This window comes from Prunus persica, chromosome G2 (genome assembly GCF_000346465.2).
Source record: "Prunus persica cultivar Lovell chromosome G2, Prunus_persica_NCBIv2, whole genome shotgun sequence".
Classification (NCBI taxonomy): Eukaryota; Viridiplantae; Streptophyta; class Magnoliopsida; order Rosales; family Rosaceae; genus Prunus; species Prunus persica.
The window spans coordinates 28,290,555-28,311,662 of NC_034010.1; the positions used below are offsets into that span (position 1 = coordinate 28,290,555).

General features: G+C 37.0%; 4 protein-coding genes across 5 annotated transcripts; 3 read left to right on the forward strand and 1 right to left on the reverse strand.

The window, feature by feature from the left end:
• LOC18787078 (MADS-box transcription factor 6) lies at positions 1,064 to 4,008 on the forward strand. Its single transcript, XM_007220032.2, has 8 exons — positions 1,064 to 1,290; positions 2,257 to 2,332; positions 2,438 to 2,499; positions 2,592 to 2,691; positions 3,181 to 3,222; positions 3,496 to 3,537; positions 3,627 to 3,736; positions 3,840 to 4,008. Exons 1-8 carry the CDS (start codon positions 1,109 to 1,111, stop codon positions 3,943 to 3,945), a joined length of 720 nt encoding a protein of 239 aa, XP_007220094.2. The 5' UTR covers positions 1,064 to 1,108; the 3' UTR covers positions 3,946 to 4,008.
• Positions 7,181 to 10,985, forward strand: LOC18786643 (probable fructokinase-7). Its single transcript, XM_020557511.1, has 7 exons — positions 7,181 to 7,501; positions 8,365 to 8,609; positions 9,144 to 9,356; positions 9,458 to 9,655; positions 9,770 to 9,910; positions 10,309 to 10,425; positions 10,527 to 10,985. The coding sequence occupies exons 1-7, from the start codon at positions 7,480 to 7,482 to the stop codon at positions 10,665 to 10,667; spliced, it is 1,077 nt and encodes a 358-aa protein (XP_020413100.1). The 5' UTR covers positions 7,181 to 7,479; the 3' UTR covers positions 10,668 to 10,985.
• On the forward strand, positions 11,454 to 14,720 carry LOC18784713. Its single transcript, XM_007218308.2, has 7 exons — positions 11,454 to 11,768; positions 11,882 to 11,913; positions 12,573 to 12,670; positions 12,799 to 12,881; positions 13,348 to 13,425; positions 13,495 to 13,593; positions 14,168 to 14,720. Exons 1-7 carry the CDS (start codon positions 11,679 to 11,681, stop codon positions 14,447 to 14,449), a joined length of 762 nt encoding a protein of 253 aa, XP_007218370.2. The 5' UTR covers positions 11,454 to 11,678; the 3' UTR covers positions 14,450 to 14,720.
• On the reverse strand, positions 17,356 to 21,108 carry LOC18784966. 2 transcript variants are annotated; one of them, XM_020557507.1, is made up of 4 exons: positions 20,100 to 21,108; positions 19,928 to 20,016; positions 18,678 to 19,778; positions 17,356 to 18,484 (listed from the first exon to the last, which is right to left on the reverse strand). In XM_020557507.1, exons 1-4 carry the CDS (start codon positions 20,317 to 20,319, stop codon positions 17,735 to 17,737), a joined length of 2,160 nt encoding a protein of 719 aa, XP_020413096.1. In that variant the 5' UTR covers positions 20,320 to 21,108; the 3' UTR covers positions 17,356 to 17,734. The 2 variants fall into 2 exon arrangements, with proteins under 2 accessions (XP_020413096.1, XP_020413097.1); XM_020557508.1 differs by having other exon boundaries at positions 17,356 to 18,481; positions 20,100 to 21,107.

Consider the following 21,108-nt stretch of genomic DNA (forward strand, 5'->3'; position numbering starts at 1 on the left):
GATGAATATAGCAACTAGGGGTGGGTATTGAGACCCGAAAATCGGAACAACGAGCCGCATCAAATAGAAAAAATAGGAAAAAATCATGTTGACTAAAAAGTCAACAAACCAACAATAAATCGGACCAGACCGGTTCAAACCAATTTTGGTGTCGGTTTCACACCTTATAAAACTGGACCGGATCGACTGCGTATTTTTTATATATTTATTTTAAAATTATTTAAGTCAAATGCTTAATTTCTAATCCTATAACTAGTATTTCCCTAAGCCCAACTTCAAAGCACCTTTCTTTTCTAGACTCAATTATCTCTCTTTGCATGAAATTGGATAATTTGTGAATTTTAAAGCCCAAAAATAAAACTTTAGTTGCAATTTGTAAAAATAAATAAATAAAATTCAGTCTAAAACCAAAAACAAGGGAAATCACACCGAAACCAGTTTAAACCGGACAAGCTAGTTTCATAATTTTTTTTTCCACTAAAATTGGACTAAACTGCACTAATTAAATAATACCAATTTCAATTATGATACGAAGTAAAAATCAAACCGAATCAGACCGTGCACACTCCTAATAGCAACTGATATTACTAAGGAAGAAACAAAATTACCACTTGTCAAAAAAAGCTATTAATTTTGAAGCTAACGACCAATTGGGAAAGGAAAACGATGGACTTTTTAGAAAACCAACTCTATCGTACAAGGTGAGCTTAATGTTTCAGGAGCTTCGGATACGTGTCGAGATGCTATTGGCAGACTGGTTAAAGTAGACTTAGCAATGATAAAGTCTAGACTTTAGGACTAAACTGACTGGTTGTAGCTGTAGGGGTCTTTCTATAATGTTATCAGTGGAAAGAAGCACTATCCGATGCCCGTTAGTCGACACGTGTTTCTGTCACTTCCCCCCCCCTAACTCTCAGTCTCTCACAAAGTAACGTAGATAGATAGTGCCACAAACCATAAAAAATCAAATGAACTTAAAATTGCCTTGTTTGTTTTTTGTGGTGCAATTACAATTGCAGTATAATACACATACGTTTATAATATTAGAGTGAGAAAGAAAGGAAGGAAGGAAGAAAGCAACAAGGAAAAGAATAACTCTCTATCATCAATGGGGAGAGGGAGAGTGGTGTTGGAGAGAATAGAAAACAAAATCAACCGTCAAGTGACCTTCTCAAAACGAAGAAATGGTCTGCTCAAGAAAGCCTACGAGCTCTCTGTGCTCTGCGATGCCCAAGTTGCCCTCATCATCTCCTCCAGCAGTGGCAAGCTCTATGAGTTTGGCAGCACTGAGTATACATATATACATATTTCTCTGTTTTTTTTATATAATTATTAATTCCCTTGTTCTTGATTTATTTAACAAGTTATGTTTCATTTGATTCTTAAAACATCGTAAATAAGTTTGTATGTATATAAGAATTCTTAGTTTATATATGATTATTTGGTGAACCTAAATGTTTGTTTTCGTTTACAATAAATTTTGTTTCCTCCGATGGGGGGAGACTTTGTATTGAGAGCCTACGCTACTCCGATGGGTCTTGACTGGAGGTACTGAAGGTCGTCATCCTAGCTAGCTAGGGTTTCTTTCTCCTCTCAGTTTATTCTTTGGGATTTTATATATCTAGGGTTTCTTTCTTTTTATCTACCTCAGTACCTGCTTTGATTATGTCTGGGCTGAGAGAGAGAGAGAGAGAGAGAATTCAAGAGTCGAGATTTATTGGTTTTTGCCAAGGAGGTAGAATGCATGACCTGTCGGTTGTGGCTCGACCTATCACATCATTTTTTTCTGATATGGAAAATTTAGGTAGAGTTCTGTTACTTATTACTAGCTTAGCTTTCATTTTGCGGACTGCAGCACGCACTTAGGTAGTTTAAATATTCTTCATTGTTTGCTTTTCTTTTGGTCTTAAGTAGCTTTGTGGATCCTCTTTATTTAATAATAATAATAAAGAGTATCTTTATAAGCTCCTCTTCATGTTTCCTTGTTCAATTAAGTTTGCTGGAGTAATCAAGAGCTCTTCCTATTCAGCTCATATATATAATACATATAGATTGATTACTGTATCTCAAGTATATCCAGCCTCATGATTGTTCTCAATGTCAAATAAATTCTTCAACAAAAAAAGCCAAGAAAGTTAGCATATCCCAGTTAGCATATCCAGTCATGTTTTTACAAATGCTTTTCATGATTACTGATATATATATGTATATATGCAACTCTCTCAGTCATAACTCAGTTCATTATTCTTTGATTAGCGTGAACAAAATTCTTGAGCGGTACCGTCAATGTTGCTACTCCTTACAGGGCAATGTTGCTGAGAATGAAACACAGGTGCTATTTCATAATTACCTTGTGTTGTTATCACATTGGAATGAGAGGGCCTTCTTTCTCGGTCTCATTTCTATATTTTCTTCATCTTTTTATTGTCTTATGCAGAACTTATACCAAGAGGTCTCAAAATTAAAGGTCAAATACGAGTCTCTTCAACTTTCACAGAGGTATGTAATATCATAATTCAAATCTATCGCTTTTTTGTTTTTTTTCATCAATCTTTCAGACACGCAATGAATTCTTAGCCTCGCATATTTAGGCATTTGCTTGGAGAAGATCTTGAAAAGCTTCGCCTGAAAGAATTGGTGAATCTTGAGAATCAACTTGACAAAACTCTCTCAAAAGCTAGACAACGAAAGGTACTACTAATATGTATAGTCTCACATGTTATGTTGTCAAATACTCAAAGGTCTCTAACTATGACATCTTAGTTACCACGGTCAAAGGAAGATACATCAGCCATGGCCGATCAGATGATGAGTAGAGGATAGGGAAAGGAGGATATTTTCTAAGTTCTTTTGAAGGATAGTACACTTTTAGATTTTTATAAACGAAGAAAAAAAAAGGTACAGGTAGGTGAATTTTGCTTAGAACCCTTACAAGATTCGAGCTTGCATAAGGATCATTAGCAAAAACTATCCAATTTTCCCCTAAAATAAGAAACAATAAGTATGGTAGAGCCAAAATGAAGTGCCACCTATATGTATATATATATATATATATATACACACACACGACCATAATATGTTTCACATATTGATCCTGTTCTATCTTGGATTAAGCTATAAATATAATCACAACGTTGCCATGATTATTGATTCATTCTTGCTGTTGTATAATATATGCAGACGGAGATGATGTATGATCGATTAGAAGAACTGCGCCAAAAGGTATGAATATCGCCATCCTGAACCAAATGAAGTTGGAGCTACATATTTTCATCTCATTCTGATCTGTTTTGGAATTTGGCCATAACTTTGTACACGTAATTCCTTAAAGAGTACTAGATAGATATGGTCGAGGGTATACAATGTGTTTGATTTCCCTAATGTTTAGAAGGGCGACGGAATTTTAACTTAATAGGAAAAGAAAAAACTTTTTATACTCTTCATTTATTGGCCTTCTAAGTCGCATCATATAATAATTTGTGTGTGAATTGACAGGAGAACGATCTTGGAGAGAAAAATCAGCAGCTCAAATCCGAGGTACTTTTAACAATATTAGTATTGAATTCCCAGAGCCCCACCATGTGATATGATTTTCAATGTTCCACGTTTCTATTTTGGAATTTTAGCTTGAGGAAGAAGGACATGGTCAAGCAACACTGCAAGGTCCGGGAGAGCTTCCACTTACAAAAGACAATCGCATTGAATCAGAGCATCCCACCTTACGCTTACAGATATGGTAAACATTCGATCATATATCCCTTTCCTCTCATATATGCTCTCACCAACAATAATATTTGATAAATGCGGTTGTGGATATAAAATTTCAATTTATAAAATAGGGATCACCAACCAGTTCCCCAGGAAAAAGCAGCTGATGATGATCAAGGGAGGACCATGGTGGGTGGGAGCAAGAGTAACTGCAACCAGCGGGGTTGGCTTCTTTAAAAGTTCATCACATTATATATATATGTATGTATAAATTGTTCAAGCGAAGCAAGCGATTGATTTGCCTGCATAACTAGCTAGTACTTTCAAGACATGTTTAATTACTGAAACATTAATAATTTAGAGTAATGAAGACATAAGTTAGCTGCATATTCTTTTGATGCATAAAATGAAACATTCTTCCACTTTAGTTAATTGTTTTTCCTTTTGTTTTGTTATCCCCCCAAAAAAATTATCTTTTTATTACCCAACTTTCCTAAGAAATCATCATATATGTACTCGACATGAGCTTAACTAGCTATGAATTTCGTTTTCGAAACATGGACCATATCAACCAGTCGCCCGGGTACATCAATTGAAAGGAGGAGCATGGTGGTGTAGTGTGGGGTGGAAGCAGCTGCAAATTTAATGCCATATTAATTTGTTCTTTCCGTAATATAAGAGGATTTTGTGTGGTTTGAAAACACCAAGGTGAACTTATTACACACATATTTATTGGATGAGAAATTAATACTACGATAGTTCGATCATATGGTTCATCTTGTATACGTGTTATAATATGAGTAGACAATATAGTTTATTTTCCTCCTTTTTTAGGAAATAGTATTTATAAATATTCACTTATATTATAACACGTGTACAAGATGTATCATGTGGCCATACTACCATAGTATTCTATAATCTTTCATAAAGAATATATGTTACTTACTTACTCCATTCAATTTTGGCTCTCAAATAACTTGAATTATTTAGCAATCAAACGATTTGTCCATGGCTATTTTAGGAGAAAGACTTCCACCGAATGGGAGATAACACTATTTTGCTATCTCCGACCAATAACACTATGACATGCATGATAACACTTCTACATGATATAATATTATTAGTTAAAAATAATAAAACAATACTATCCCCATTGCAACTACATTTTTCTTATATATATATATGATTTAATCTCTCAAGTGGTTGATCGTGCATTGTTTTATTCCAATGAATGCATAAGTAAGTTCCAAAATCTTTTCCTAGGGATTCCCACTTTGAGGCTGTGAGCTATAATGTTTTCAAAAGGATAATTAGGGAGGCGGCATTTGCTTTTTTTCCCAAGTTCCGTATTGGCTTTCGACCCGACGGCATGCATGCTGCCACAAGGATTGTGCTTTGGCTTTTCATTGGGGGGGTTGTCGGTCTCTCCACCGCTGATATCGACATCCATCCACAAACAAAATTCCTTCCTACCTATCTATATCTATTTACATTCTATTTTCCAGTTTCATTTTCTTTTGACACAACAGATATTCAGGAGGAGGAGAGGGAGGAAATTCAAACACAAGATTACGAGTGCAGATATAACTATTCTTAACCATTTAAGTTACAAACTTCTTTCTTTAGAATCATTCTCTATTTTAAGGGTCCGTTTCATAACGTTTACATTTCTACAACCTTTTTTTTTATTTCTTTATTGGAACATTTTTACAACATTAAAAAACCATCAAACAGCATAAAACTGGTAATATGCGCATAATATAATGAGATGCAGATAATAGCTGATGAGGAGAAAACAAAATTTTTTGATGGTGTTTTAATTAATCTGTTTTGGTAATTAACGTTCGGTCAATGTGCAGTTCCGTTGATGGAGCCCTGAGCATGTTACTAGGTGAAAATACGATATGATATTATGATGGGCTGAGCACGATGTTTTATACGATATATAAAAAGCCAACAGTATTGTGTGTTTATTTTGATATTATTGCTAATTGCTGGGATTGTGTATGCATGTAGCTTTCATGGAAAGAAAAAAATAAAAAACAAAAAGCCTGTTCCCCAAGCTGACTGTATTTGGGATTTGGATTCTTACTGTAATTATTATTTTAAGCATGTAAATCAAAGTTTTGACGTTAATATTGGTCTCAAATTCTAATCCAATTATTATTATTGATCTGAAAAGTGGTCCCCACGACCAATTATAAACTAATTAAGGATTTTCTTAATCAATAAAAGTACCCAAACACTCCAAATTTAAGATGCTGGCCAAAAATGTCCAACACCTGCGCTCGGCATGCTGCTTCTAACCATTTTTTAAAAATAATTTTACAAACAAGAAATTCAATTTGTCTCCTTTTCATTAATAAATCATTTTTGTTTAGCAGAAACAATTTACTTTAAAATGTGTGGACAATCGACCACCTGGTTGTTCGTAAGTGTTGTAAATAAAGATGCAAAGTTTTCTAGGAAAAGCAGTTCCTCCACTCGGACCATTCAAGACAAAGGTGGCCCAAGGACAAATTCATATTAAAATATTATAGTTTTTTTTAGAGATATTTAATTATATATCTATTTTCAGTACTAATAATATAGATAAATTCTACACTATTGAATTTTTATAAACAAACCCAAAAAATGATAGCTGGTCCTATTGAATTTAAGTTTGATTATTAAATTACTTTGATACCCTATTAAGTATTTTGAATTTTTTTTAATGAGATTTTGGGAGTTGGGCTTGTTTTAAGAATTTAATAGCAGTTTTATAATTTATAAGAAGTTCAAAGCCTCTTTATTTTGTTGTAAATGGACTTTGGGTGTATTTCTAAAGTCCATTTCATATAAAGTATTTTTATAATTTAGGCCCCTATATTGTGTATAATAGTGAATCTCTTACACAAGCATATTTTTTTTTATAATTATTTTTTTGAGGACATTTCCTATTGAAAAGGGCGATAGCATACTAAACTCATACACACTACACATATGTTAGGACTCGAACCCAGGACATTGCATGAGGAAGTAAATACTCCATACTATTACACTAGAAAATAAAATATAAAATGAAATATTTTTGCTCACTACTTTAATTCAAGGTGTATACTCACTATCCTTCTTAATACATAATATGTGTCCATAAGCTTAACTATAGTTAACTTTTTACTTTGATTTATGTCACTATAGTTATGCTTATGAACACAGGTTAAATATTAAGAAGAATGATGAGTACACCTTAAATTAAAATGGTGAGAAAATCATTTATTTATAACGGAATAGTATACAAAGTCAACAGATCTTACTGAATATAAAATATTATGGCTACACAAACCGGCAAAAATGTGCCCAATATAAAATGCTTTACACGTAGCCCTGACGACTTAAAATTATAAATAAATAAAAAAGGAGAAAGGAGAAGGGAATATAATTTTTATTTATTTTATGGGACAGAAAAGACAGGTAAGAAGGGGCTGAGGATCTGGGTTATAAAATTGCGAGATTGCCATGGCTGCATATGTGTTTGTTTTTCTTTTTATAACAGCTTCTCAGACGACTTCAAGATCGCAGATTGACCCTCCTATTAAGCCTCTACTTCCTTTATTTTGGCTTCCTTCTCCTTATTAACACCACCAACTACACTTCACCAAGCCACCAACACCAAACCTTCTCTCTCTCTCTCTCTCTCTCTCTCTCTCTCTCTCTCTCTCTCCCCCTCCATTTCTTGTTGCATACGCTGCTCTCTGGTTAAAGTTCAGTCTCTTGAATTCCATTCCTACAATGGCTAATAATCTCACATCTGGTTAGTTTACCACTTATTTCCCTGTTTTTCACATGTACACTGCTTTTTGATTATATGCCTCCTAATTAAAGTTGGGATTTTGATTCCATTTAGTATCTCATTGGGAACTTTCATAATCTGGGTTCAAGCTAGTTTTGTTAGTTGAAGATTGCTTATTTGCAAAAAAATATTTCTGATTTCTTTCTTCTTGGGCTTTTCTTTGTATTGGGTTTCTGTTTTGTTCAATTTCCTTTCGCAGTAATGAATCTTTTTCTCTTAATGTTTGATTGCATCTCTGTTACAAAGTTCACTGCACCGAATTTTGAGACACCTTTAATCGTAAATTCTTTTCTTTCAAGTGAAAAATCATGTCACGGGTATATCTGCTTCCTAGCAGTTGATCCAGAATCTTAATATATTTGAAAAAAAAAATCTTGCTTTTATATGGATTCATTATATGTTAAGCTTTATACGGAACATGAGTTTGGTTGTTGATCTGTGAACTGTCTTGAAGCTGTTTGAAAAATTACAGAATGAACAGTAGAAGATTAGTTGGGAAACAGTTGTTCTGTAAAGACGAACCTTTTTAGTTTACTAAACATGCCGAATCACGTCATCTGTATTTTCTTGGTGCAACTGTGTGATTTTGATTTTGATTTTGAACCAGTTGGCTTGCAGTTTATAGCTTTATCTTGTAGCTGCTAATTCTTTTCCCCGATATATGTCTCGAAATTAAGAAATTTTGGGTATTAATTAACCTTAAGCATATATCCAAACCAGGACAGCTAAATATGCAACATGGTGGCCGAGAAATAGTATGTTGAAAGACAATTTTGTTTCCTTTTTGTTGTTTGATTAGTAATGCTCAAATTATGTGACTGCAGCTCTTGATAAAAAATTGGTTCTGGGTGAAGATTCTAAAGATCCTTCCCCAGATGCAAAAGGAGGGTCGAAAGATGACAAGTCCCTGGTTGTTTGCTTTGGGGAAATGCTGATTGACTTTGTGCCCACAGTCGGTGGAGTTTCACTTGCTGAAGCACCTGCGTTTAAAAAAGCTCCTGGTGGTGCTCCTGCTAATGTGGCTGTTGGCGTCTCAAGACTGGGTGGTTCATCAGGTTTTATAGGCAAGGTGCATTAGAGTATTTCTCTCCTCTGTATTTTGCTTCTGTCTAAGTTAGTTTTATCACGTTTACCTTTTCTTCTGGGATCTCTGTTATGGCGAAAGATTTTATAGTCACCTTTTGTTGTAAATGTAAGACCTATGACAAATAGAATGTCACTTTCATCCTGTTTACTGAATCTCCCTCTCCACCCTTTGTTAAGTGTATATTGAGTCTTTTTTAGTATTAGATGGTTCAAAGTATGCATCTTTCTCAACTCTTTGTATATACCCCATTTCACAATCTCTAGAAGTGTAATTCAAACGATGTTTTCTCACAGTTTCAGGGGACTACCTTTAGATTTGACATCTTTGCACTCTGAATTTTTTTTCTTTAATATATATGTTATCCTACTAGCCTTTTCTCCAAATAATAAGGACCCTATCTTCTTACGGAACCTAGTGGTTTTTAGTGGCTCCATCCATTGCATAATCTTAAAACTGCCTGAGTTTTCTGTATGATATTTTGACCTTGTTTTAACTTATTACATACTTGCATTACAGGTAGGTGATGATGAATTTGGCTACTTGTTGGCTGACATTTTAAAGCAAAACAATGTTAACAATTCTGGGGTGCGATTTGATCCCAGTGCAAGAACTGCATTGGCATTTGTTACGCTCAGAGCTGATGGAGAGCGTGAATTCCTGTTTTTCCGTAATCCAAGTGCTGATATGCTTCTACGTGAATCAGAACTTGACATAAATCTCATTCAACAGGTGTGCCTTTCTTTTTCATTTGAATTAGGAAACTGTGCATAAAATATATGAAGGTTACCCATTTTTCAGAAGTTTACTGATCCAGGTGATATTGACTGCAGGCAAGAATCTTCCATTATGGTTCAATTAGTTTGATTGACGAACCATGCAGGTCAACCCATCTTGCTGCAATGAGGATTGCCAAGAAGTCTGGTTGCATCCTTTCTTATGATCCAAATTTAAGATTGCCATTGTGGCCATCAGAAGAGGCTGCGCGGAAGGGCATAATGAGTATATGGGATCAAGCAGATATAATCAAGGTATAATACCTGAAGATACAAAATTCATGTATAGCTGTTGCATAGGTGCAAATCTTCTGTTTGTATCTGTAGCCTTGGTGTTCATCAGGTTTTTTCTTATATACAAACTTGCAGATAAGTGAGGATGAAATCACTTTCCTGACTGGCGGTGATGATCCTTATGATGATAATGTTGTGTTAACCAAGCTTTTTCATCCCAACCTTAAACTGTTGGTAGTAACTGAAGGATCAGAGGGTTGCAGATATTACACTCAGGTAAGTTTGTGAAATCTATTTTATTTTTCTATGTTCATTGTCTTTCTCCTCTCTTGTATAAAAGCTCAGTAAACTATGTTACTTCTGACTTCAGTGAGTTATTTCAAGGACAATCATGCCATTTTGTCCTTTCCACACCGTATAAGATAGAAAATGTAAAAGTTTGTCATCGCATTGTTCTTTATTGGAAAAACAATTGTTGGCATAACTTGGCCCCTTTACAAAGTCAGTGGCCTCAACACCATGTTATGGCTCATCTGGTAGTGAAGAGGCATTCATATTTTTGTTATACGAAAAAATTGTGGAACAATAGGAATGGGGTTTGCCTTTTTTCCACTTTACTCTCTGTATCACATTGATTGGTTATAAGAAAATTGACACCAACCAATATTCCTCAGAAATTTCGGGGCCGGGTTGCTGGTGTTAAAGTTAAACCTGTTGATACAACTGGTGCCGGTGATGCATTCGTCAGCGGGGTACTGAACAGCATAGCTTCTGACTTGAGTCTTTTTCAGGTACATAAAGTTCTTGCAAGGGATTGAGAAAATCATCCCCCCATTGAATACTTTCATATATTTCCTGCATCTGAAACTCACCCATAAAATTTCACTTGCAGAATGAGCAGGGGCTACGAGAAGCTCTACTCTTTGCTAATGCATGTGGTGCACTCACAGTAACAGAAAGAGGAGCCATTCCTGCAATGCCAACAAGAGAAGCTGTGCTTCGGTGCTTAGCTCAGGTTGCTGATAAAAAGTAGAGACGACAGTCATTCAGTCAGTGTATTCATGTATCATCCATCAACCTTGGTGTAATTTGAGTTTCATTTCCCCTGCTGAGATACCTTTGAGCTTTTTGCTCCTGGAGGACCTCCCTACTATAAAATTTCGTTTTAGCCTCACCCTGGCTTGTTTTATTACACTTGAGCACTCAGGAGGTGTCTCTCTGATTTGAAAGTGTACACTGATGTAGTGGTTTTACCAATATAAACCACTGCCAGCCAATAAATTTTCAAGTCCAAAATGTTAGCATAATTGCATTCGTGAATGAAACTTTTTTTTATATATTTTTTTTAAAACAAGTTGTTTACTTTTTATATTTTTTTAGATTTTTCTTCATGCTTAATTTTCTAGATCCCAACGTATTAAAAATAGATACTTTATAGCTCAAGTGGATACTTATGCACTCGAAGTCTCGAAGTCTTTTGTTAGAAAATGTATTTATTTTATAAAATTAAAAGAGTATAATGAGTTTTACTTTTACACAACTCGTTGGACTTTTGGCATCAAAATACGTAACAGTTGGACTTTTACCGCGAAGTTTCCATGTGCGATCGGCACAGCACATGATAGCACACAAGATCCAATAATCCGCGCATGATGAGGGGGATCCAGTTCACAAGGGCAGTTTAGTCATTATAATAATCTCGCGGTAACTGACCTGCACATCGAAACGGACCGAAACCCGATTAAAGCCCACCAAATTAAATCCATTAGACTGTATAATCATTTTCAAATAATTAATTTCAAGAAAAGTTTATTATTGTAACAAAAAAAATTAATCTCCATCAAAATACATGTTTTTCCCAAAATTTAAGAAAAGGATAATCACGTTTCTTTTGAGCAGAAAGAGAAACGAGAGAAAGGAAGAAGACGACGTATTCACTAATCGAATATATAGGGAAGAAAAGAAAATGGGTTGGGTTTTTGTATGTTTGAGAGTTTGAATCAGAAGCCGTTGCCATCTGGTTCAAATTCGAATAAGAAACATAATGGCTTCGAATTCGAATCCTTCTCTGCTGCCTGAGATCGGAGCCGATGGCCTTGCTCGAGAGGCTTCTGTCATTACATACACTGAGAAGGTCTCTCTCTCTATATCAATTTCTCTATTTCGTCTTTCTTCTTCTTCTTCTTTTTGTTTTCTTTCTGTTTTTGGTGATTTGTTGAATGTGTATTTGTTTCGGTTTTGTGGCAGGTCATCGAGGAAGAACAGAATCAATTACGGAAGTAAGTAGGCTTCGTTTGAACACACATTTCTGTTCACTCTACTATGCACTAATATTTATATGTATCATTTTAGGGAATTTTAATTGCTTGAATTGTGTGTTGAAGCGTTAATGCAGTAATTACACTTGAATGATTGCTCCAATATATGACAGAAATGAATCAGATGGTCATTGCATTCTGCATTTAGTGATTCGCTGATGCTGTGATTGGTTCCTTAGAAATGAAATTTGCTTGAGAATTAGGGCTCCGGGAAAACAAGAAGTTTAGGGTTAAGCCGGAACTTAAGGGAGATTCTTTAGCTTAGTTCAATAGTTGGAAATAATGGCAATGGAAAAACTGTTTTGTAATCGGTTCGAGGATGTGAACAATTGTGGTCAAGAGCTGTGGGAAGTCAACATACTTTTAAAATTGGAAGCTTTCACTGGTTTTGGTTCTCCTGTGTTCGAGTCATGAATTATCTAATGCATTAATTTAGAATACGGGATCATCAATTCAGTCGTTGATTCTATCTTTTTGGTCCTTAAATTTTTTTTATGTTTCTTGATTTTTTTTATGTTTCTTGGATTTGTTTCAACGGGCATTGCTGTATTAGTGTATTGTAATTACCCATATTCAGGAAGATTAATTATTTATGATTTGAAACTGATGAATGGCTTCAGATACATTCAAGAAAATTATACTAAAATTCGTGATGTCGAGCGAGAGCTGGCAAATCTTTCAATGGAGATGAAGCTCACGGCTGGGCCAAAAAAATCAGGTTGTTGCCTTGTCGTTGTTAGTTACTCATATTCTGCAGTTTGATGAGTTTTCTTCTCTTCATGTAAATTAAAATTTGATTAATCGTATTTTTTCTTTTACTTTCTGTGTATGGTGCATCTTCTTAAGCTCTTGAACATTTGAGGAAGAAAATAGAGATGTCAACAGAGAGAATTCATGCTGCCAAGCTGAAGGAAGAACAAGCACGAAAGGTTCGTTCCTTTTAATTATAGAAAAGAGTTGCCTTCATCCTTACCTAGTAATGCTCTGTTTGGCATTCATCAAATATTGAACAAAACTCTCCTGCATGTTTCCCAAATGCTCATGAAAATTGATACATTTGATTCAACTTGAGCAAGATGACCTAGTATAGTTAAAGATCAAAGTTTTTGAATAAAATTGGCCTGCTTTTGTCTAATTGTAATAAAGCAAGATTGAATTGGGTGATGTGGTGGAGTTAAAGTCGAAAAGCTAAGAGTTACACCAGCCATACACATTTTATCAGGGATGGATGAAGACACATGAATGCAGATTCATCACAAAACTCATAGCTGCAACGAATGGATAGAGATTTGATGATTGTATACACTCAGCTGAATGTGGTTATGTGTCAAATCATTTCCAATAGTGCATGAATTTTATTGTCTATGCAGTCTGATTTGTTTTGATGTATTTCAGGCGTGGGAAGCAGCAGTACAGGTTGTAAAGGACGAGGAAGCTATCAAGCAGAGCCTGTGTGAAGACTTAAACCAACTGGTACTTTGTTAAATGCATCCTTTAGGTTACAGTCTTGAAAAATTGGTTCTGACACTGTTGGTTTAACAGGTACAAGAAAGCAGCAGTTCTCAGTTTACAAGACTGGAGGAGTTAAAAAGACGACTTGAAGCTTTGAACCCAAGCAGATCATCGATCTCTGTTTCTTATGTATGTTATCTTTTCATATTTGAGGATCATATTTATAACATCATGGATGGGCTAGATGGCATTGTCATCATGGTTATTGATTGGAGTGAATTTCATGTTGCCTGAGAATCAGTAGTAGTAATGAAGTTTAGTCATAGTGTGTGTGTGTGTGTAATTCATAAGTATGCAACGTTGTACTGCATCAGGCGTGTTTATCAGATGAAGGAAAGGTTATGTTTCAGTGTAGTTTGGATATTGTAAATTTTTGTTTTCTCATTATCTTCCAAGAAATTGTTTTTGCTTCATGTTGGTGTCAGACAGATTGCATTTCCTGTATGCACTGTGCAGTGCAGGAGTTAGTTGAAAGATACCATATAGGAATCTAGGATATTTCATTGTAAGTTTGTGCCCCAGGGGTATGCCTACCTTAGGGGCCAAATCAAGTTGCTTCTTTTCCTTAACATTTACATGCCTAGGGAACATTCATATTTATCTTAGACTTGGCACCAACTTGGGTCACTCAAATGCTTATATATGTATTTATATTATCATTAGTACAGAAATGCTAATAGCTTGCACTTGGAACTGTGTTTAGGATAGGAAATCAATGGGAGTTGCTCAAAGTGGCACGGCGCCAGATGCTTCTACAGTTCCTCGATCTACAGAATCAGGCAGAGGCACTGAAAACACCCCTAATCCAGGAAATGGTGGAAATGTTTCGGTCACAAATGGCCACAATCAGCAGCCTTCTGCTGAGGGAGAAGGAAGACTAAAGAAGAAAAGTCAATTCCAAGGAAAAGGGAGGGGAATTGGAGCTGTGCCCAAGGGCAGGGGATCTCCCGCGCCTGGCTGGACAGGTGCTGGGTTCGATGCTTAGGAGCACTATTCTGGATTCTCTCTGTGCTGGAAGCTCTTGGATGATAAGTAGCAGCATTACTTCTGCTCAATCACTGAATATATTGTTTCGTCCATTTTTCTTCCCCTGTATTCTTTAATTGTATTTAGCATTTCGTATGAGAAATGCAAGCTGACCTTTCTGATTGCTTCTTCCCACCCACCCGTGTATTTTACCAATACAATCTTACTAAGCAAAAATCAAGAAAGTAGTTGTTAATTGTTCATCATCATTATCAAATTATATAACATGATTATGATCATGTTCATGTAGAAGAAATTAGGTTATGTGTCTAATTTCAATGGGGTATAGGGTTCGTGGAATTGTCTAACATTCCAAAAGTAGGTTATTTTTTCAACCCATTACTCGGAAGGTACACCAAAATATTAACTAACATGGCAGGTAATTTTGTTGCTACTTGCTAGTGGTGGTACACAATGCTACGCTTGCCACTCCACACACACACTGCAGATCTTCTTTATCTAACCAGGCAACCTGAGCGCTCAGAATTGGACATACACAGAGAGACACAGAGAGAGAGAGAGAGAGAGAGAGAGAGAGAGAGAGTTATTACGGAAAATCGTAACAGTACAGCTGAACTTTATGAATAAATATGATACGAAAGAGTTGTGATTGAAAAAATTATTGCCAGCGCCCATTTTCATATAACAAAAGTGAAGTAGGTGCAAGTCTTTCTAGTGCCATCACGTCTTATCTTGTCTCTGCATTATTTGATCCTTTTGTCAAAAATAAAGGCCGTTTATGGACCCCGGGCTTTTTGTTGGGGCAGATGAGTGATAAAATCAAACACCTTCTCCCACCATGTTGTGGTCATTAATTAATACAATAATTTCAAATTTAGTGTGAATAAATAAGGTTGAGAGTAAACTCATATATGAAACAAATAAAACATTATCGGATAAGTTGTCAACGGGTCTAGTTGTGTGGAAAAAGGCATTGACTTGCATACTAGCGATCAGGTTCAAGCTCTCATTGCATTTTGATAGTATGTATAAAAAATCGTTCTCCTCTTATAGTTTAGACCATCGTTTGTATTTTAACATTTGTTCAATAAGTTGGTGCACCTCCTTAAAATGTCTCGAGCTTAGAAGAAGTGGGTAAACAAATCCAAGATTAAACTTTATATTGATTGAGAATAATAAGCTGATTTAGCAACAAAACCAACAAGGACCACTTGGCTGTTTGTGGGCTAGCCCCTTGGTCCTACCTAACCTACCTGCTAACGCTAAGGCTACTACTCTACTAGTCTCATGGGCTCTGATATATATGCAATTATAATCATAACATTGATTGAGTAGAGTAACTTTCATGAAGATGCTCCTGTGTGTGGAGTAATTCAGGACAGTAGTTGGTCAAGCCCTGCGCTGTTGTCCATTTATTTAATTTATGCATTAAGATGTTGGGGAAAGTTAGGCAACTCTTTAAATTTTGAACCTGCAAACCCAACCCAACTCAAAGTTTCCATCATTTTCACTGGCCACCGCTCTCCTCTTTCATTAACTTGTCACGTCAGAGGGAAATGCACAAGGATCGATTTCATCTCTCTCTATATAGCCCATTTGAGTGAAAGCAAGCAAAATCCCTCTGCCTCTCTCATCTCTCTCTCTCTGGTGGTATATATAAATGAGTAAATACTTACACAACAAAAACATACGTTATGGTAGCATGAATGAAACAAGTACTGTATTTTGTGGATCAAGCCTTTAACTCTCTCTCTCTCTAGCCAGCCTCATGAATTTCATATACCCTTTAAAGTTAATGTTGAGAGGTGCCAAACTCATACATCACACATCTCAAGGAAGGGAGGGAAGCTTAGAAAAATACAGATCCATTAGCTATAGGTAGCTTCAGCTCTTACCCCAAACGCCTCAATCATCATTAATTGGATGCAGTCAACCTCATATCTCCACCCTGCTATTTCTCTGCAGTCATCAACACCAATAATTAAACCCCACCCTCCGCTCCTATATGCACCAACCCACATGCGTATGTATAATTATTTCATTTGCAATATGGCATTCGATTTGAATTTCCCGCTCAGTTTCATTCTATATCTGTAGCGTTATTAGCTCACTAGTCAGTCACTGCTGCCACGCTTTTTTGCTCTATGCAAGATTATTATTGGAAACATGAAATGGCAACTAAAACGCTTTTTTTAAAACTTCCTCTATAGATTGTTTGACCCAACTGTCGATAGCTAGTATATATAACGTGAGGCTTAAAATATAGAGAGGAGAAGATAAGAGCAGAGATGTATGCTTTGCATTATTATCAAATTAATCCTCCTCCTCCTCCTCTTTAATACAGTCTTCCGCTACCCGAGAGAGAGGGAGAGAGAGAGAGAGAGAGAGAGAGAGAGGTTCCTCCTTGTTTAAACGTTTCCAATCATATATGCATCATGCATGCATACGCATATATGCATAAAAGTTTGATTGCATGCACAACTTTTAGGTTGGCTTTTTTCAGAATTTACCTTTCTGTGCATTAGCTTTTTCTTTTGAGGAAATCAGAAGCCACGTTCATTCATGTACTGCCACTGGCTGCGCAAATTAACCATCTTTTTAGTTAGGAAAACCCACCTAATTTGGAGCACAGCAAAAAGCTCAGACCCCCATGACAATATATATATATATATATATATATATATTTATGAGAACGAAATCCTTTAGGATTCTCCATGGCATATACCTCTTCGCAATCCCAAATGGGAACAAATTGGCATTGATTATTGTGTTATAAAAAAAGAAATGGTGGAGGGTACCTGCAACTGCAACTGCAACTATAACGGATACAACAGTGGTTGGTAGTGGTAGACCATATTATCCATATGTATATATATATAGGTTACATGATAAATTAGACATCCGTACCAGAACAAAACAAGATGTACTTACTTATATATAACGTTGAACTTTTATAATAAGCAAAGAATAATACAAATAATTTTGAAAAAAGAGAGAAAGAAAGAGAGCAAAAATTTACAAATTACAAAAGGCTGGAGAGAAGGCAATGGATTCCCTCCTCTGAGCTCTATGAGTTTCCTCTGTCACTGCTGTCGGGGCTGTCAAGCCCGTACGTGTCACCCACCCCACTTTTTTACAGCTCCCAATCTGCCACGTCACCCCCACCCCCCCGGACCAATAGCATCTCATCACGTGAACCACCCATGTGACCCCAGTCCACTCTCTGACCCTTTTCTGCATGCACCCTACGGCGCCGTTTTGGCACGCAATTGATCAAAAAAATTCAAAACCATAGGACCCTAGCCGTTTCATGTATGAGTGTGTCCAATATGTCCTTCTCTACCTCCCTAACGATCCCTTCTCCTTCTTCCTCAAACGCCATCTCACTTTGCACCTTCGACTCTGCAGGCATGTCCTTGTCAATTAAATCGTCAATGTCTTCAAGAACCTGACAGTCGGCACACGGAAAGCTCTGGATTTTGTGGCACAAAATGTTAACCAGTTCTGACCCATTCATATTATTCCACATGCCAATATTGTTTGAGCTAGTTGCAACCCATGGTTTCATGTTGATATATGGCCTCAAAATTTCCACCAAAATTTCATCCACCACACGGAACATTAACTTCCTGTTGCACCTTTGACCAAGTTGACCAGTAACATCAACAACGTTAGAATTTTCAAGGTGGTGAAAAATGGAAGGGTCTAGCGGATGGGACGGAGAGAACCAGTTGGTGAAGGAAACTTGGGTGTCTTTATCAATGCCAGTACGGCTTAATATTCTTGTGAGGTACTGGATCAGCTCTGCCTCTGCTGCTGCTCCACCAGCAGAGCCGGAAGCGGTGGCTGAACTGGTGGCACCACCGTTAAGCATGTTGATGATTTCTCGGGTGGCGAGCTCATGGGGGGTCCTCCGGCTCATTTGCTGCTGCTCTTGTTGTTGTTTGTACGTTTGGCTCGTGGAACTAGATAACTGTGACCACCTACGTTTCGATTGTTGGGCGTCAGATTCAGATACTTGTTGTTGTGCCTGCTTTATTTTGTATAACGCATTGCAACAAAACAATAATTATAATAAGTTTAAGTTGAGAGAATAATGTAAACGGTCAAAGTACTACGAACTCTAGCTTGCTAGCTACCAAGAATAATTTTGCAACATTGAAATATTTGATCTTTGATTAAATTTCAACCCAGTTAAGATTAATAAAAATTTGACAAACATGTACCTGTTTCTGGGGGATTTTGGTAGCTGGAGGTGAAGGATCTTTCTTGATTGGAAAAATGGTAGGGACATTGTTGCTTGACAATAATTGGGTTTTCTTGCATTTCTTGTCAGCTGGAATATTATTATGGATGGCTCTTGTAGCTGTTGATGGACTAACAAATGCTTCCTCCTGTTGCTTATGAGCAGATTTTCTACGCTTTTGAATTGATGTCTGGCTTTTCTGCTGCTGCTGCTGTTTTTCTTCTTTCAGTGGCTGCTGCACAGGCTTTGGCTTGGGAGGTAAAGATGAGAGAGGTGATTTGGGTTTTGGAGGAAGTGGTTGAATTTGATCCTTGGCTGTCAATGATGCAGGCGTTGTAGTTGTAGTCTTGGGGTCCAAGAATCTGAGCCTGGGAGAGCAGGAAGCTGAACTGTCTTCCTTGCTGATTAAACTCTTGGAAGCAGCATTACCATTCTTAGATTTAAGCTGGTGAAGGAGCTCATCTCTGCCTTGCTTGTCTTTGTTAACTGGTCTGGTGGTGTTTGTGATGTCCAAACCAACTTTCCTGCTAACACTTTCTCTCACCTGCTTCACAATCTGCCTAGCATAGTGGCTTGGGCTTTTAACATTCTCATGATCTCCAAAATTAATCATCTTTAGGTCCCTCCTTTTGTAAGATGAAGACCTGCAAAAATCCAGTTCCTCACCACCCCCCACCCCAACATTCTCTTTGTTGATTTGAAGTGAAAGGCGGTGATGAAGATCAACGTCTGATCTTCTGGCTGATGAGATTCTTGGAGTCTCAGGCAGTGAACGAGTACCAGCTGCTGCAGTATTAGTAGCGTCGCTCATATCCACGACATGTCGTCTTGGTCTACTTTGGAGGGCTTTCCGAGTCCGAACTTTTGACTTTGAAGTTGCATGAGTGGTGGTGCTACTACATGATGAAGTGGAAGAGGGTGATTGGATTTGATCAGGAAGAAGGTCAAGACCCATTAACCTTGCTACCAAATTTGGGGTCTTTGTTCCTGGTGAGCTAATATCTGATGAAAAATCAGCTGAAGATGTTCTGCCTCCTCCTCCACTTGTTTTGATCTGCATACCCATCTGGAATTTCAAAATCTGCACAACACAAAAGGGTCCAGTTCCATCATTATTATATCATCATTACTTACTTTTTAAAAACGCCAAAAAGGGGAAACAAATTAAAGAGAAGAAAAAAAATATATATATATATATATATGTACTAGCTAGTAGTAAATGAAACTTACTGGACTATTTAAATTTTCTTCTTCTTTTGTGGTAGATGACAGTGAAGTCCCTTCTGATGAATCCAAGCTGTTCCTAGGTGCTTCAACACCTGGTGAATTCCACAAAACTACATTGTTAATTACTCAAAAATATATATTCTTAAAAGAAAACATTGAGAGAGAGAGAGAGGACCTTTGGGGACAGTGAGATCTTCTTGGTGGAAAGTGTTGAAAGAGGGTTGCTGTGGGTGGTGTAAGTTGGCAAGCTGAAGTTGATGGAAGTCAAAGAGCTGAAAGACAGCACACATGCAACCAGAAGAGGTGGTCATGTCTTTCTCAGCTGGTCCTCCTCCGCCACCTCTACCTCTCTTTGAGGATCTTCCAGAACCCCAATACCACTCCCTCATGCCCATAACTAGAAAATCAAAAGATGAAAAAGAAAAAAAAAACAAAAAAAAACTCTATGCTTTTTCAACAAGAACCAAAAAGATTGATGGTGGGTCTGGATGAAAAGCTTGCTTCTCCAACAATGGGAAAACAGGAATGAAATGTGAAAAGGACAGAAGGTAGCAAGCAGCCAGTAGTGTTAAGTAAGACTTTAGAGCAGCTGCAGAGAGAAAAATAGTCTAGGATACTGGTCATGGTTTGTGAGAGTTTGGAACGGAAGAAAAGCAGAAAAGCTTGTGGGGACTGGGGCGGATGCTGTGATCTCATGAAGAAGCGTTAAAAGCGGATCCATGAAGCATAAACACACAGAGAGAGAGAGAGAGAGAGAGAGAGAGAGAGAGAGAGCTGCAATATGATTTGAGGAAATCAATAAGTATATAGCAAAAACTGCAAAGGGGTCAGTGTGAGTTTTCGGGTATCTCTGTCTCTCTCTCCCACACTACCTCCTTTTATCTCTTTTTATCTTGGTGTTGTTTTTTGAACACTCACTCCCAAGCTTTTACCAGACCAAAACCAAGAAAACAACTACTTGTGCTCTCTCTCTCTCTCTGTGTCTCTCTGTCTCTCTGTCTCTCTCTCTCTCTCTCTCTCTCTCTCTCTCTCTCTCTCTCATTGGGAAATGAAACTTATATGCAAAGAAATGAAAATGATGACGATATGACCACGCACCTCTTTAGCACTCTCTTTCGCTTTATGTATATATATTTGAGTGTAGATGTAGTGTCAAAGTGATTCCCACACAGCACAGCCCCATG